Here is a 12,743-nt window from a genome sequence, read left to right as displayed (position 1 = left end):
AACCAAATCAAAGAACCTCTGCAACCAACCTCGACAGAGCAACTACTGTGCTCGGACCCCATTGACGACCCTACGACGAAGCCAACTACTCCTCTGGTTCCTCTAATTAATCAGCTAAGGGCGTCCCATTCCACCCTCATGGTTGCACTGTTATCCCGGGTTGTCACTCCCCAAATAGGTCCTTACGGAGAGGTACTCAGGAAACAGCCTGAGCCCCCTAAAGAATCATAAGAACCCCATCGGGATAACATCATCGTATCATAAAAGATCACATCATGTTCATTGATTAAGTTAAAGCAATAGCATAAGCTAACCATGATTAACCCAAAAAGGTAAACAAGGGTAAGGTAAATACAGACGAGTCAATCCTTAGGTTTTCAATAAAGTAATGCGAGACAGTGAATTATAAAGTAAAGTAGGACATGATAGGTCTGAGGATACTTGCCTTCACCAGGTTGTTGCTCATAGAGATCTTCGGCAACACACTCAGGAACCACGAGCTGCTCGTTGTCTAAGTAAAGCGAGCATACATTCAATATATTTGGAAAGTAAAAATGAACATCACATCACACATGTACAAACATTGGCACACAACTCAAAAAGGTATAGTATTAAGTACAGGGGAATGAGGTCAAGATATAAAATGAACTAATCTTAATTGGGGGGAAATTGATTACTCTCTAAGTGTTGAAACATAACCTAAAAAGATAGAGTAATAATTAAACAAAGAAAAGATTACATTATAAGATGAACTACTCTCATTTAGGAATTTGATTATCTTTTAAATATTATCCATAATTACATATCTAATTCTATTTATCACATTAGGGTCTAAAGTTAAACCAAAAATGAATCCATGAAATGCATTACACTAATCTCACAAACTTTAAATATATTTTAACTCATAGGATTCCCCTTTTATTTATTTCATTAAATAAATAAATCAACATATACTTTAATTCTATATTCTAAGTGTAAACATTAAAGTATACATATTACAATTGGTCATATTTTATTTGGACAGAGAATAATCTTGTGAAAATTTTGCAATTTGAACCACTAAATTTGGAGTTCATATGAAAAAGATATGAAATAAACAAGTTTTGAAGTTTGAAATATGAAATTAGGGCTAAATCTATGATTAAATAAAAGTCTAGGGGGCTATTCTAAAGAAACCAGGGACCTATGTGCTAAAATCGAGGACGGCAGGTTGATTTCCTAAAACCAGGGGGTCTCTTAAGCAAAACAACCATGCGAAGGGGTACGGGGTAACCTCAGCCGTCAGATCAGACATCAACGGCCCAGATTAGATCACGCGGACGCGGCTGACAAGCAGGACTAGGGCGCCAGTGAGCCTGGGCGGGCTGACCGGCCGGGCCCAGGGGCAGAGACGCGGGTGAGGGGGAGAGAGGAGAGACGGTTGGATCTGGATCGGAGGGCTATGATCAGATCCGCTCGGGTTGAGTCTAAATCGCCCGATCTTGGGTGGACGACCGAGATCTAACGGCAGGGGGCGGACTTAGGCGCGGTGGCGCCGCTCGGCCCCGCAGCGGGAGTTCGCCGAAGACGAGCAGACCGGCCACGGCGGGGCTCTGGTGGCTTAGGGAAAGGGCCAGACACGTTCAGCACGTTATGGCGAACACAACCGTGGGCGCAGAACCAGCATGGGGGCACCAGAGAACGCAGACCGCGGTGAAAAAGGTTCTGCGGCGACGCAGCTAACTCCGGCGAGCAATTGCGCGGGCTCTGGTTCGGTACTTGGCGAATTAAGGGCATGGGAAGGTTGCTCACCTCGAGTGCGAACTCCGGGACGCTTGGAGAATGGCGGGTGTGCGGTGGAGCCTCAGGTCGACGGCGACGGGGCTTCGACTGCGCAAGAACAGCTCCGGTGAGCGTGGACCGGGCGCAGCAGGGAGGGAGAGGGCACACCGAAGGGTGTCCCGAGTAGCTAACGGCAAGGCAAAGCTCACCGTGGCACTGGATGGGGCACGGGCGCAACGGCGGCCACGGAACAGGCGGTGGACGTCGGCGAGCGGTGGCGGAGCTCTCAGTTTGCGTGGGCAGAGCGAGAGAGAGGGCGAGGGAGCTGGGCAGAGGGCGCAAATGGGAGAGGGGAGGTGGGCGAGCAGGGCGCGAGGCTCAAAAGGGGCACAGGCGCACGGATGTGGCCGGAGATCGCGCGGTCGTGGGCGCGTCCACGGCGGGGAGACCGTGGGCGAGAGGTTAGAGACGGCTGACAGGTGGGGATGGCGGGACAGAGAGAGGGGAGCGGGTGCGCGCGGGAGAACTAGCGCCGACAGTTCTGGCCCACGCGATAGAGAGAGGGAGAGAGGCGCGATCGGGTTGGCGCCGATAGGCGGGACCCGCCTGTCAGGCACAGGGGGCGCGCGGGCGCGCGCGCAGGGGCTGGGCTAAATGGGCCGGCCTGGGCTGAAATGGCCTTTTCTATTTTCCTGGAATTTCTATTGCCTTTTTTATTTATTTTCTCTAGGGTCTTCAATTTAAATTCAATTCAAGTTTCAAATTCAAACCAAATCAAATATGTGCAACAATTCAAAGAATATTTAGGCTCAATACGATGCAACATTCCATAACTCATATGTTTTGGGCAAAATAAAATAAATAATCCCTCACTAATACAACTAACTCTAATTAAAAGAGAAAGAGAGAGAGAAAACTAGAGTGAGAGAAACTAGAGTGAGATAGAGAAGAGTAACACATGAATTTGGGTGATCATTAGTTTTATACCCCCGAATTCAGGGTGTTACACTGAGGTAGACAACTCTCAAGTAGAGATAGAAGTTTAGTGCAATTAATATTATAAGATATATAGATATCTAGATGTAGATTTAGATATGGATATATATATAGATATAGATATAGATATAAATATAAATATAGATATAGATGTAGATGATGTAGTATTACTGAACTCGATGAGTCAATTAAAAGATTGAGTCCGACAACTTAATGTGGCGAGATAATGCAGGATTCTTATGGCATCTAGACCTATGAGCATGCATATGAAATGGATGTCCACATATTTATTTCAATCTAGTAGCATATATATCGAATCCGAGTCTCCAGATATCAAAACCGTTTTTTAATTTATTGAATGAAAAAATATTAGTAATAAGTTAGATCGTGGAAATTACTTATCTTTATCACTAAAGTCAATGGCACTTCAGTTGGAGAGAAAAAAAAAATAGATCAATTCATGATTCTGAAAAGATACTGACACTATACACAATATTTATTACTATCTCCCGCAGTCCTAAATTATAGTTCTTTCTAGCTCTATTTTTTCTATCTACATTCGAATAAATGATAATATATGTAGACATACATACAAAGTACATTCATAGGTTAATTAATGAATATATGTCGTTTAGTCTACAACGAATTATATTTTGGGACAGAGGGAGTATATTAATAAATAATCAAAAGCGAACAATATCACTTGGAGAAAGAAAATGAAACATGGCCTATGAATTGCAGAAATGAATATATATGTGAATTGGATATTCATATATTATTCATATATAAGATCAGGATCTTTAGAGATGAAAGCTCTAATGGAGAATATCTTACTAGCTACTCACTAAATTCATTCATATCTACACTATACATAGTGTATCGGCTTGTTCTTTATAGTATATAAGTACCTGCACACGTAGTGAAATGGAGAAGAAATTACAGATCCACTCTCCTCATCACGAGAAGAGAAGTTTCACAGCTTCTCTCCCCATGGCACTCATCATCAAGAGCGCAATCATCGCTGTGTTCTTGGTTCTTGGAGTCATGTCTTACACATCCGTATATTGCATCGGTGCAATCGGTAATAGGCAGCTGGCACCAATTAATAATCCTTGTTTTTACTTTATTACTCCGCATGATTTTGCTTAACTGAACTAACCAGCGACATGTTCTTAATTGTGTTGGTTTTGCATGCATGCATATATGTGCAGGCACGGAGGACACCCCTGCTCCCAAGCCAAAACCTGGGATGCCGTGCTTCCACGCCGGAACTTCACAGTACCCCTGCACAACGGACGGGTGCCGCAGGTTATGCGAGCACCAACACCACAGGAGCGACAAGGCCTACTGTAAAAGTATTTCTCCAGGAGAATGCTGCTGCCCAAACGAATAGAGGATGTTTTCGTGTGTTTGATGACGACATTAATAAAATAAAACATGCATGATTGCGTTTGTGTTACTCTCGTCATATGAAGTTTTCTATCCATAACTATATATATATAGTATCAGAGAAAATTCACCAAGAAATTGTATACAATATATATCAGAGAAAATATGTGCTCATAAATCTTTACTAGCTGAATGCCCGTGCGTTGCAACAGAAATATATAATAACAGTATACTACGATAACTTATATATAAAATGTGTGTTATATCGTTATGAAAAAATGTTTCATAATCAATTTGTGATTCTGGCCATACATAAATGTCGGCGTTTCGAACCCGAGGGCGAGGGGACCCTGGGCCGACGAGTAAATTGTCGCCGCGTGCCCCAGCCCAAATGGGTCGGCGCGAGACGGAGCGCGAAGGGGGGAAGAGGAGCCGGAGGGAGACAGGCGTGAGAGGTGAAACCCGCGGCCTTCGTGTTTGTCCCGCGCCCAGGTCGGGTGCGCTTGCAGTAGGGGGTTACAAGCGTCCACGCGGGAGGGAGCGAGCGGCCCTGCGCGAGCACCGTCCCGTCCTTCTCCGCGCGGCCAACCCTCTATAAGAGGGCCCTGGTCCTTCCTTTTATAGGCGTAAGGAAAGGATCCAGGTGTACAATGGGGGGTGTAGCAGTGTGCTAACGTGTCTAGCGGAGGAGAGCTAGTGCCCTAAGTACATGCCATCGTGGCAGCCTGAGAGGTTTTGGCACCCGGTTCGTGTGGTGTCGTGGCCATCGGAGGAGCGCTGGAGCCTGACGGAAGGACAGCTGTCGGGGCTGTCGAGTCCTTGCTGACGTCTTCTTGCTTCCGTAAGGGGGCTGAGAGCCATCGTCGTCATAGAGCGTGCGGGGCGCCATCATTACTTGTTGAGCGGAGCGAGCCAGATGGGACGCCGGTCTTGTTCCCCGTAGCCTGAGCCAGCTTGGGGTAGGGTAATGATGGCGACTCCCATGACGTGGTCGGTCCGAGCCCTAGGTTGGGCGAGGCGGAGGCTCCTCCGAGGTCGAGGTCGAGTCTGTCTTCCAAGGCCGAGGTCGAGTCCGAGCCCCTGGGTCGGGCGAGGCGGAGACCGTCGGCTGAGGCCAGGGCTGAGTCCGAGCCCTAGGGTCGGGCGAAGCGGAGTTCGTCGTCTTCCGGGGCTGAGCCCGAGTCCGGGCCCTGGGGTCGGACGAAGCGGAGTTCGTCGTCTTCCGGGGCTGAGCCCGAGTCCGAGCCCTGGGGTCGGGCGAAGCGGAGTTCGTCGTCTTCCGGGGCTGAGCCCGAGTCCGGGCAGTGGGGTCGGGCGAAGCGGAGTTCGTCGTCTTCCGGGGCTGAGCCTGAGTCCGAGCCCTGGGGTCGGGCGAAGCGGAGTTCGTCGTCTTCCGGGGCTGAGCCCGAGTCCGAGCCCTGGGGTCGGGCGAAGCGGAGTTCGTCGTCTTCCGGGGCTGAGCCCGAGTCCGAGCCCTGGGGTCGGGCGAAGCGGAGTTCGTCGTCTTCCGGGGCTGAGCCCGAGTTCGAGCCCTGGGGTCGGGCGAAGCGGAGTTCGTCGTCTTTCGGGGCTGAGCCCGAGTTCGAGCCCTGGGGTCGGGCGAAGCGGAGTTTCCTATGGCGCCTGAGGCCGGACTTGGCTGCTGTCAGCCTCACTCTGTCGAGTGGCACAACAGTCATAGCGACATAGGCGGCGCTGTCCTCTTGTTAGGCTGGTCAGTGGAGCGGCAAAGTGACTACGATCACTTCGGCTCTATCAACTGGAGGGCGCGCGTCAGGATAAAGGTGTCAGGCCACCTTTGCATTAAATGCCCCTGCGATTTGGTCGGTTGGCGTGGTGATTTGGCCAAGGTTGCTTCTTGGTGAAGACTGGGCCTCGGGCGAGCCGAAGGTGTGTCCGTTGCTGGAGGGGGTCCTCGGGCGAGACGTAAATCCTCCGGGGTCGGCTGCCCTTCCCCGAGGCTGGGCTCGGGCGAGGCGTGATCGCGTCCCTCGAATGGACCGATCCTTGACTTAGTCGCACCCATCAGGCCTTTGCAGCTTTGTGCTGATGGGGGTTACCAGCTGAGATTTAGGAGTCTTGAGGGTACCCCTAATTATGGTCCCCGACAGTAGCCCCCGAGCCTCGAAGGGAGTGTTAATACTTGCTTGGAGGCTTTTGTCGCACTTTTTTTGCAAGGGGACCAGCCTTTCTTGGTTGTGTTTTGTTCCGGTGGGTGCGCGCGAGCGCACCCGCCGGGTGTAGCCCCCGAGGCCTCGGAGGAGTGGTTTGACTCCTTTGAGGTCTTAGTGTGTTTTGCAATGCTTCGGCTGGTCTGGTTGTTCCCTCATGCGAGCTGGTCATAGCCCGGGTGCACGGTCGAGTCCCAAGTTCTCGGGCTGGTATGTTGATGCTGTCAACGGTTTGGCCGGAGCCGGGTTTACGAGAGCAGCCCCCGAGCCTCTGCACAGGGCGAGAGGACGGTCAAGGACAGACTCGACTTTTTAACATACGCCCCTGCGTCGCCTTTCCGCAAGGAGGAGGGGGGGAAAGCGCCATGTTGCCCTTGGAGGGCGCCGAACATGGTGTCTCCAGCGAGCTGCTGACGGGTAATCCGAGTGGACGCCCGTGCCCCATTTGTTAGGGGTCGGCTAGAGGCCCGGAGGCGCGCTCCAAAAGTACCTGCGGGTGATCTGCCGGACCCGGTCCCCTTTTGACGGGGTTCGAGGGCTCGATGCCTCCCTCTGATGGGATTCCGTTACGCGATCGTTTCCGCTGGTCTCGGAAATGTCCTAGGGTACCTCGGGAGCATAGCCCGAGCCTTGGTTATGTATCGAATGTACCCAGGGTCATCCCTTGCTCTGCGTCTGAGGCGGCTGTGAACCCTTCGAGGGCCAGCCTACGAACCCCTGATCAGTAGTGGGCGCGGAGCCCGAGTGGCCTGAGGCGGCCGTTGAACCCTTCCGAGGGGTCGGCCTTCGAACCTCTGACCAGTAGTGGGCGCGGAGCCCAAGCGCTCTGAGGCGGCTGTTGAACCCCTCCGAGGGGCTAGCCTTTGAACCTCTGATCAGTAGGGAGGCTCGGGGCCTGTTTCCTTCGCGGAGAAGGACCCCTTTCGGGGTATCCCCTTTCCCGGTCCCTGTTGTAAGAGAGAGAAAGAGGAAAAGGATACGAAATCGAATGACGTGGTGTACCTTTTTTTGATGCGGTCATTATGGCGAAGGCGAAGCGTCGCCCGCTTCTCCTGCCAAAGATGCCGCCTGTCCCGCCGCGGAGTTAATGCGACGGGGCGAGTGGTTCGCGGGGCAGCCGTTGCGCGTGCGCGAGCCGTTCGAGGAACGGAACACGGGCGCGCCGTCTTCACGCCGTGGGAGAGGGTTCCCTTGCTGTCCCTGGATGGGACGTTAGCTTGGCTGACAACATGATCGCTGCTTCCGCCCGCCTGCCACCGCCATTACTGCCGGCCCATTTTTGGCCGTATTGACCGTCGCGCCTGGCTGGCACTATTGGGTCATACGCAGGGTTGCCTCGAGTCGCGGTACTGGTTCCGCAGTCGAGGAGGCACGGTAGTGGCGCGAGTGGCGGTGCAGTTGCACGCATGTAGCAACCGGCGCGCCGGTTGCATGACGTGTGGGCCTGGGCCTCCATGCTGGGCGCGTTGGAAGTCGGAGGGGTGCGCCGACTTGACGCGGTTGCATGCCGCCTGCATGGCTGTCCGCCCTTTCACCCGCTGGTCTGGGCGATAGTGGAAGAATGCTTCTAACCGCTGGGTAGTTGCATGCACCGCGCGCGGCGACGGCTTCTTCTGCCCTGGGCCAGCTTGCATGACGCGTGGGACCCAGCCCCCGTGCCGTAGGGGGAGGACCTTGGAGCGTGTTGGAGAAGATTCAGTCTGCGATGGCTGAGGACGCAGGTGGGGAGAGTCACCTTTAAAAAGGGGGGTGATCCCCTTGAAAGGCGACCATGTCTTTGCGCTCCCTTATGCATCGCGTCTTTCCAGCTTCCGAGCCCCCGGATGGGGAACTCCCGCAATCCTTCTGCCTTGTCGTTGGAGGAACGCAACTTCGCGGAAGTTGGTACCTTTCAGCCATCGTTCGGCTTCAAGGATTTTCATCATGCAGCCCGGCCGTATCCCCTCACCGGCGGTCACCCAAGACGGTGACCTCCAGTTCGATGGCGGGGAAAAGCGAGCCGGGCTGTGATCTTGGTCCCACCCTTAGCTTCAAGGATGTTCATCATCCTGGCTGGGGCGGGGGCCGGGCTGAGCCAGAGCTCTACCTCCCGCGTGGGTTCGTGGGTCAGCCTCTCCCTCAGCATTCAAGGGAGAGGGCGCTCAGCGGCCCAGCGGGAGGGTCGGACTTCGATAACGCCTTCGGTGAGCAGGCCTGCAAAGGTGACGAGTGAGGTATCCGTATCCCGGAGGCGTAGGAGTCCCTCGACTCGGTCGGCCTTGCTGTCCGAGGCTTCTCTTGCTTAGTTAAAGGGAACCCTCGGCCGCTCTTTGATGAGCCGAAGCCGGAGGTAGCGGTGTCAGCACGGACAGAGGCTAAGTTGGCTCGAAAAGAAGACTTGGTCGGCCAGAGCCTGGCCGGGTCGTTCACTGGCAGGACCGACGCCGGAGTTGAGTTGCCGGGGCCGGGAGCCTGGCCGATGTCCTCGGGGGACAGCTGGCCGAGGCCTCGGGGTGGCCGGCCGAGCCGTCTGCTCGAGCCGGATTCCTGGAGAAGACCCTGGCGGCGATGGCCCGGGCGTGGTGCTGATGCCGTCCTTCGGAGTGGGGATCCACCAACCGCGTCGCCGTCCGAGGCTAGGTCAGACCCCGCCGAAGGTGTAGATGACGCCAAGGGTGCTGCTGCTCCCCCTCCGTCAAGGTCTGAGCCTGCAGGATTGGTTCATCTTGTAGTGTGCGTATATTTTCTGCGGCCGCCGAAGCCCAAACATACTGCAGTCGTGTTGTAAAGTCGCGTTTCCTTTCCTCTTGTTTCGAGTGTCTGGACTTATTTGTTGGTAACCAAATTGTTTGTCCGAGCGAGAGTTACTTTTCACGGAAGGTGATGAGTGAGGTATCCGTATCCCGGAGGCGTAGGAATCCCTCAGCTCGGTCGACCTTGCCGCTTACGTGCACTCTTACTCGTCCATAGGGTTCTGTCACCGACGGAGTCGAGAAGGCCCGAAAAATCGTTTCGGCAGAGGAGTTTTGGAGCGTGAAGACTTGTTCGGTCCGCGGAATCACTTATCCGAGCGTGAGTTACTTATCGCAGAAGGTGATGAGTGAGGTATCCGTATCCCGGAGGCGTAGGAGTCCCTCGGCTCGGTCAGCCTTGGCTGCTTACGTGTACTCCGTCGTTTTCAGGATCCACTTTCGAAGTAGTCGAAAAGCACGAAAGACATTCTGGCAGAAAAGATCTTTTTCCGAGGAAAATTTTGACGCAGAGGGGGTTCCCCCCTTTTAGCCCCCAAGGGAGGGTCGGGCTTTGCCGAGGCAAGGTTGACCCTTCCTTGATGACTAAACTTTGCGTGTGAACGAGGTATATGAACAACTTGAAAGCATCTTAAGGGTAGAAGCGACGTAGTTGTCGGATGTTCCAAGCGTTGCTATAGACCACGCCTTGACTGTTGGCCAGCTTGTACGTCCTGGGCTTCAGAACTTTGGCGATGACGAACGGCCCTTCCCAGGGAGGCGTGAGCTTGTGCCGCCCTCGGGCGTCTTGTCGCAGCCGAAGCACCAGGTCGCCCACCTGGAGGTCTCGGGACCGAACCCCTCGGGCGTGGTAGCGTCGCAGGGACTGCTGGTACCACGCCGAGTGTAGTAGGGCCATATCCCGAGCCTCTTCCAGCTGGTCCAGTGAGTCTTCTCGATTAGCTCGATTGCTTTGGTCGGCGTAGGCCCTCGTCCTCGGAGAACCGTATTCTAAGTCTGTGGGCAAGACGGCCTCGGCCCCATAGACTAGGAAGAACGGTGTGAAGCCCGTGGCCCGGCTCGGCGTCGTCCTCAGACACCAGACCACCGAGGGGAGTTCCTTCATCCACCACTTGCCTAATTTGTTGAGGTCGTTGTAGATCTGAGGCTTGAGTCCTTGTAGAATCATGCCGTTGGCACGCTCTACTTGCCCATTCGTCATGGGGTGAGCCACGGCGGCACAGTCCACCCGGATGTGGTGATCCTCGCAGAAGTCCAGGAACTTTCTGCCGGTGAACTGGGTGCCGTTGTCGGTGATGATGGAGTTCGGGACCCCAAATTGATGGATGATGTTGGTGAAGAACGCCACCGCCTGTTCAGACCTGATGCTGTTTAGGGGTCGGACCTCGATCCACTTGGAGAATTTGTCGATGGCGACCAACAGGTGCGTGTAGCCCCCGTGTGCCTTCTGCAAGGGGCCGACCAGGTCCAGACCCCACACAACAAACGGCCAGGTGGGTCTGCCTTGCGTAGAACTGACACCCTTCGCAGGTGCGGACAATTCTAGTGGCGTCGGCCACCGCCGTCGGCCAGTAGAAACCTTGTCGAAAGGCGTTTCCAACAAGGGCTCGTGGCGCTGCGTGATGGCCGCAAGCCCCCGAGTGTATCTCTTGTAGGAGCTCCTGGCCTTCGGCGATGGAAATGCATCGCTGGAGGATGCCCGAGGGGCTGTGGTGGTAGAGCTCCTTCCCGTCTCCCAGCAAGACGAACGACTTGGCGCGCCGCGCCAACCGCCGAGCTTCGGCTCGGTCGAGGGGTAGCTCTCCTTGGTGGAGATATTGCAGGTACGGGGTCTACCAGTTTCGATCAGGCATGACCCCGCTCTGCTCCTCCTCGGTGCGCAGTGCCTCACCCTCGGGGGCCGAGGGTACCTCGGGCCGAGTCGAGGGTGCCTCGGGCCGAGTCGAGGGTGCCTCGGACCGAGCCGAGGGTGCCTCGGACTGAGCCGAGGGTGTCTCGGGCTGAGCCGAGATTGCCTCGGACTGAGCCGAGGCCTGCACGGGCTCAGGCGTGTCGTCGGTCTTGACGGAAGGTTGATGCAGGTCTCGGGAGAAGACGTCCGGGGGAACCGTTGTTCGCCCCGAGGCTATTTTAGCCAGCTCGTCCGCAGTCTCGTTGTGGCGTCCGGCGATGTGGTTGAGCTCGAGCCCGTGGAACTTGTCTTCTAGGTGCCGAACCTCATCGCAGTAGGCTTCCATCTTCGGGTCGCGGCAGTGGGAGTTCTTCATGACTTGGTCGATGACGAGCTGCGAGTCACCACGAGCGTCGAGGCGTCGGACCCCTAGCTCGATGGCGATGCGCAACCCGTTGACCAGAGCCTCGTACTCGGCCACATTGTTGGACGCCGGGAAATGGAGGCGTAGCACATAGCGTAGGTGCTTCCCGAGGGGCGAGATGAAGAGCAGGCCTGCGCCTGCTCCTGTCTTCATCAGCGACCCGTCGAAGAACATGGTCCAGAGTTCCGGTTGGATCGGAGCTGTTGGGAGCTGGGTGTCGACCCATTCAGCCACAAAGTCCGCCAAGACCTGGGACTTGATGGCCTTCCGAGGGGCGAACGAGATCGTCTCGCCCATGATTTCCACCGCCCACTTTGCAATTCTACCCGAGGCCTCTCGGCACTGGATGATCTCCCCCAGGGGGAAGGATGACACCACAGTTACCGGATGAGACTCGAAGTAGTGTCGCAACTTCCGCCGCGTTAGGATCACCGCGTACATCAGCTTCTGAATTTGTGGGTAGCGGATCTTGGTCTCGGACAGTACCTCACTGATGAAGTAGACTGGCCTCTGGACAGGCAATGCATGCCCCTCTTCTCGTCTCTCAACCACAATCGCGGCGCTAACCACCTGAGTGGTCGCGGCGACGTAGATCAAGAGGGCTTCTCCGGCAGCGGGGGGCACCAAGATGGGCGCGTTCGTGAGGAGCGCCTTCAGGTTCCCGAGGGCTTCCTCGGCCTCAGGGGTCCAAGTGAAGCACTCGGCCTTCCTTAAGAGGCGGTACCGAGGCAGACCTCTTTCGCCGAGGCGCGAGATGAAACGGCTCAGAGCCGCAAGGCATCCCGTGACTCTCTTTACGCCTTTCAAGTCCTTGATGGGCCCCATGCTGGTGATGGCCGCGATCTTCTCCGGGTTGGCCTCGATGCCCCGCTCGGAGATGATGAACCCCAAGAGCATGCCTTGGGGAACCCCGAAGACACACTTCTCGGGATTGAGCTTCACGCCTTTCGCCTTGAGACATCGGAATGTCGCTTCAAGGTCGGAAAGGAGGTCGGAGGCTTTCCTCGTCTTTACTACGATGTCATCGACGTAGGCCTCGACCGTTCGGCCAATGTGTTCGCCGAACACGTGGTTCATGCACCGTTGGTACGTTGCACCCGCATTGCTCAAACCAAACGACATGGTAACATAGCAGTACATGCCGAAGGGTGTGATGAAAGAAGTCGCGAGCTGGTCGGACTCTTTCGTCCTGATCTGGTGATACCACGAGTAGGCATCGAGGAAAGACAGGGTTTCGCACCCAGCAGTGGAATCCACGATTTGATCGATGCGAGGCAGAGGGTAGGGAACTTTCGGACATGCTTTGTTCAGACCGGTGTAGTCTACACACATCCGCCATTTCCCTCCTTTCTTTCTCACAAACACAGGGTTGACAAGCCATT

At 54.7% G+C, this 12,743-nt stretch overlaps 1 protein-coding gene across 1 annotated transcript; it reads left to right on the top strand.

The window, feature by feature from the left end:
- The first annotated feature begins 3,689 nt into the window (after positions 1-3,689).
- Positions 3,690-4,211, top strand: LOC118063597 (uncharacterized). Its single transcript, NM_001384639.1, has 2 exons — positions 3,690-3,838; positions 3,969-4,211. Exons 1-2 carry the CDS (start codon positions 3,748-3,750, stop codon positions 4,148-4,150), a joined length of 273 nt encoding a protein of 90 aa, NP_001371568.1. The 5' UTR covers positions 3,690-3,747; the 3' UTR covers positions 4,151-4,211.
- The last annotated feature ends 8,532 nt before the right edge of the window (positions 4,212-12,743 follow it).

This window comes from Zea mays, chromosome 4, assembly GCF_902167145.1.
Source record: "Zea mays cultivar B73 chromosome 4, Zm-B73-REFERENCE-NAM-5.0, whole genome shotgun sequence".
Lineage (NCBI taxonomy): Eukaryota > Viridiplantae > Streptophyta > Magnoliopsida > Poales > Poaceae > Zea > Zea mays.
This window is presented reverse-complemented; position numbering and strand designations above follow the sequence as displayed.

What these genes read in the sequence shown, in the direction of transcription:
- LOC118063597 (NM_001384639.1), top strand. Translation starts at nt 3,748, where the DNA reads ATGGCACTCATCATCAAGAGCGCAATCATCGCTGTGTTCTTGGTTCTT. An exon ending in ATATTGCATCGGTGCAATCG is followed by an intron (nt 3,839 to 3,968) that starts GTAATAGGCAGC and finishes ATATATGTGCAG; the next exon opens with GCACGGAGGACACCCCTGCT.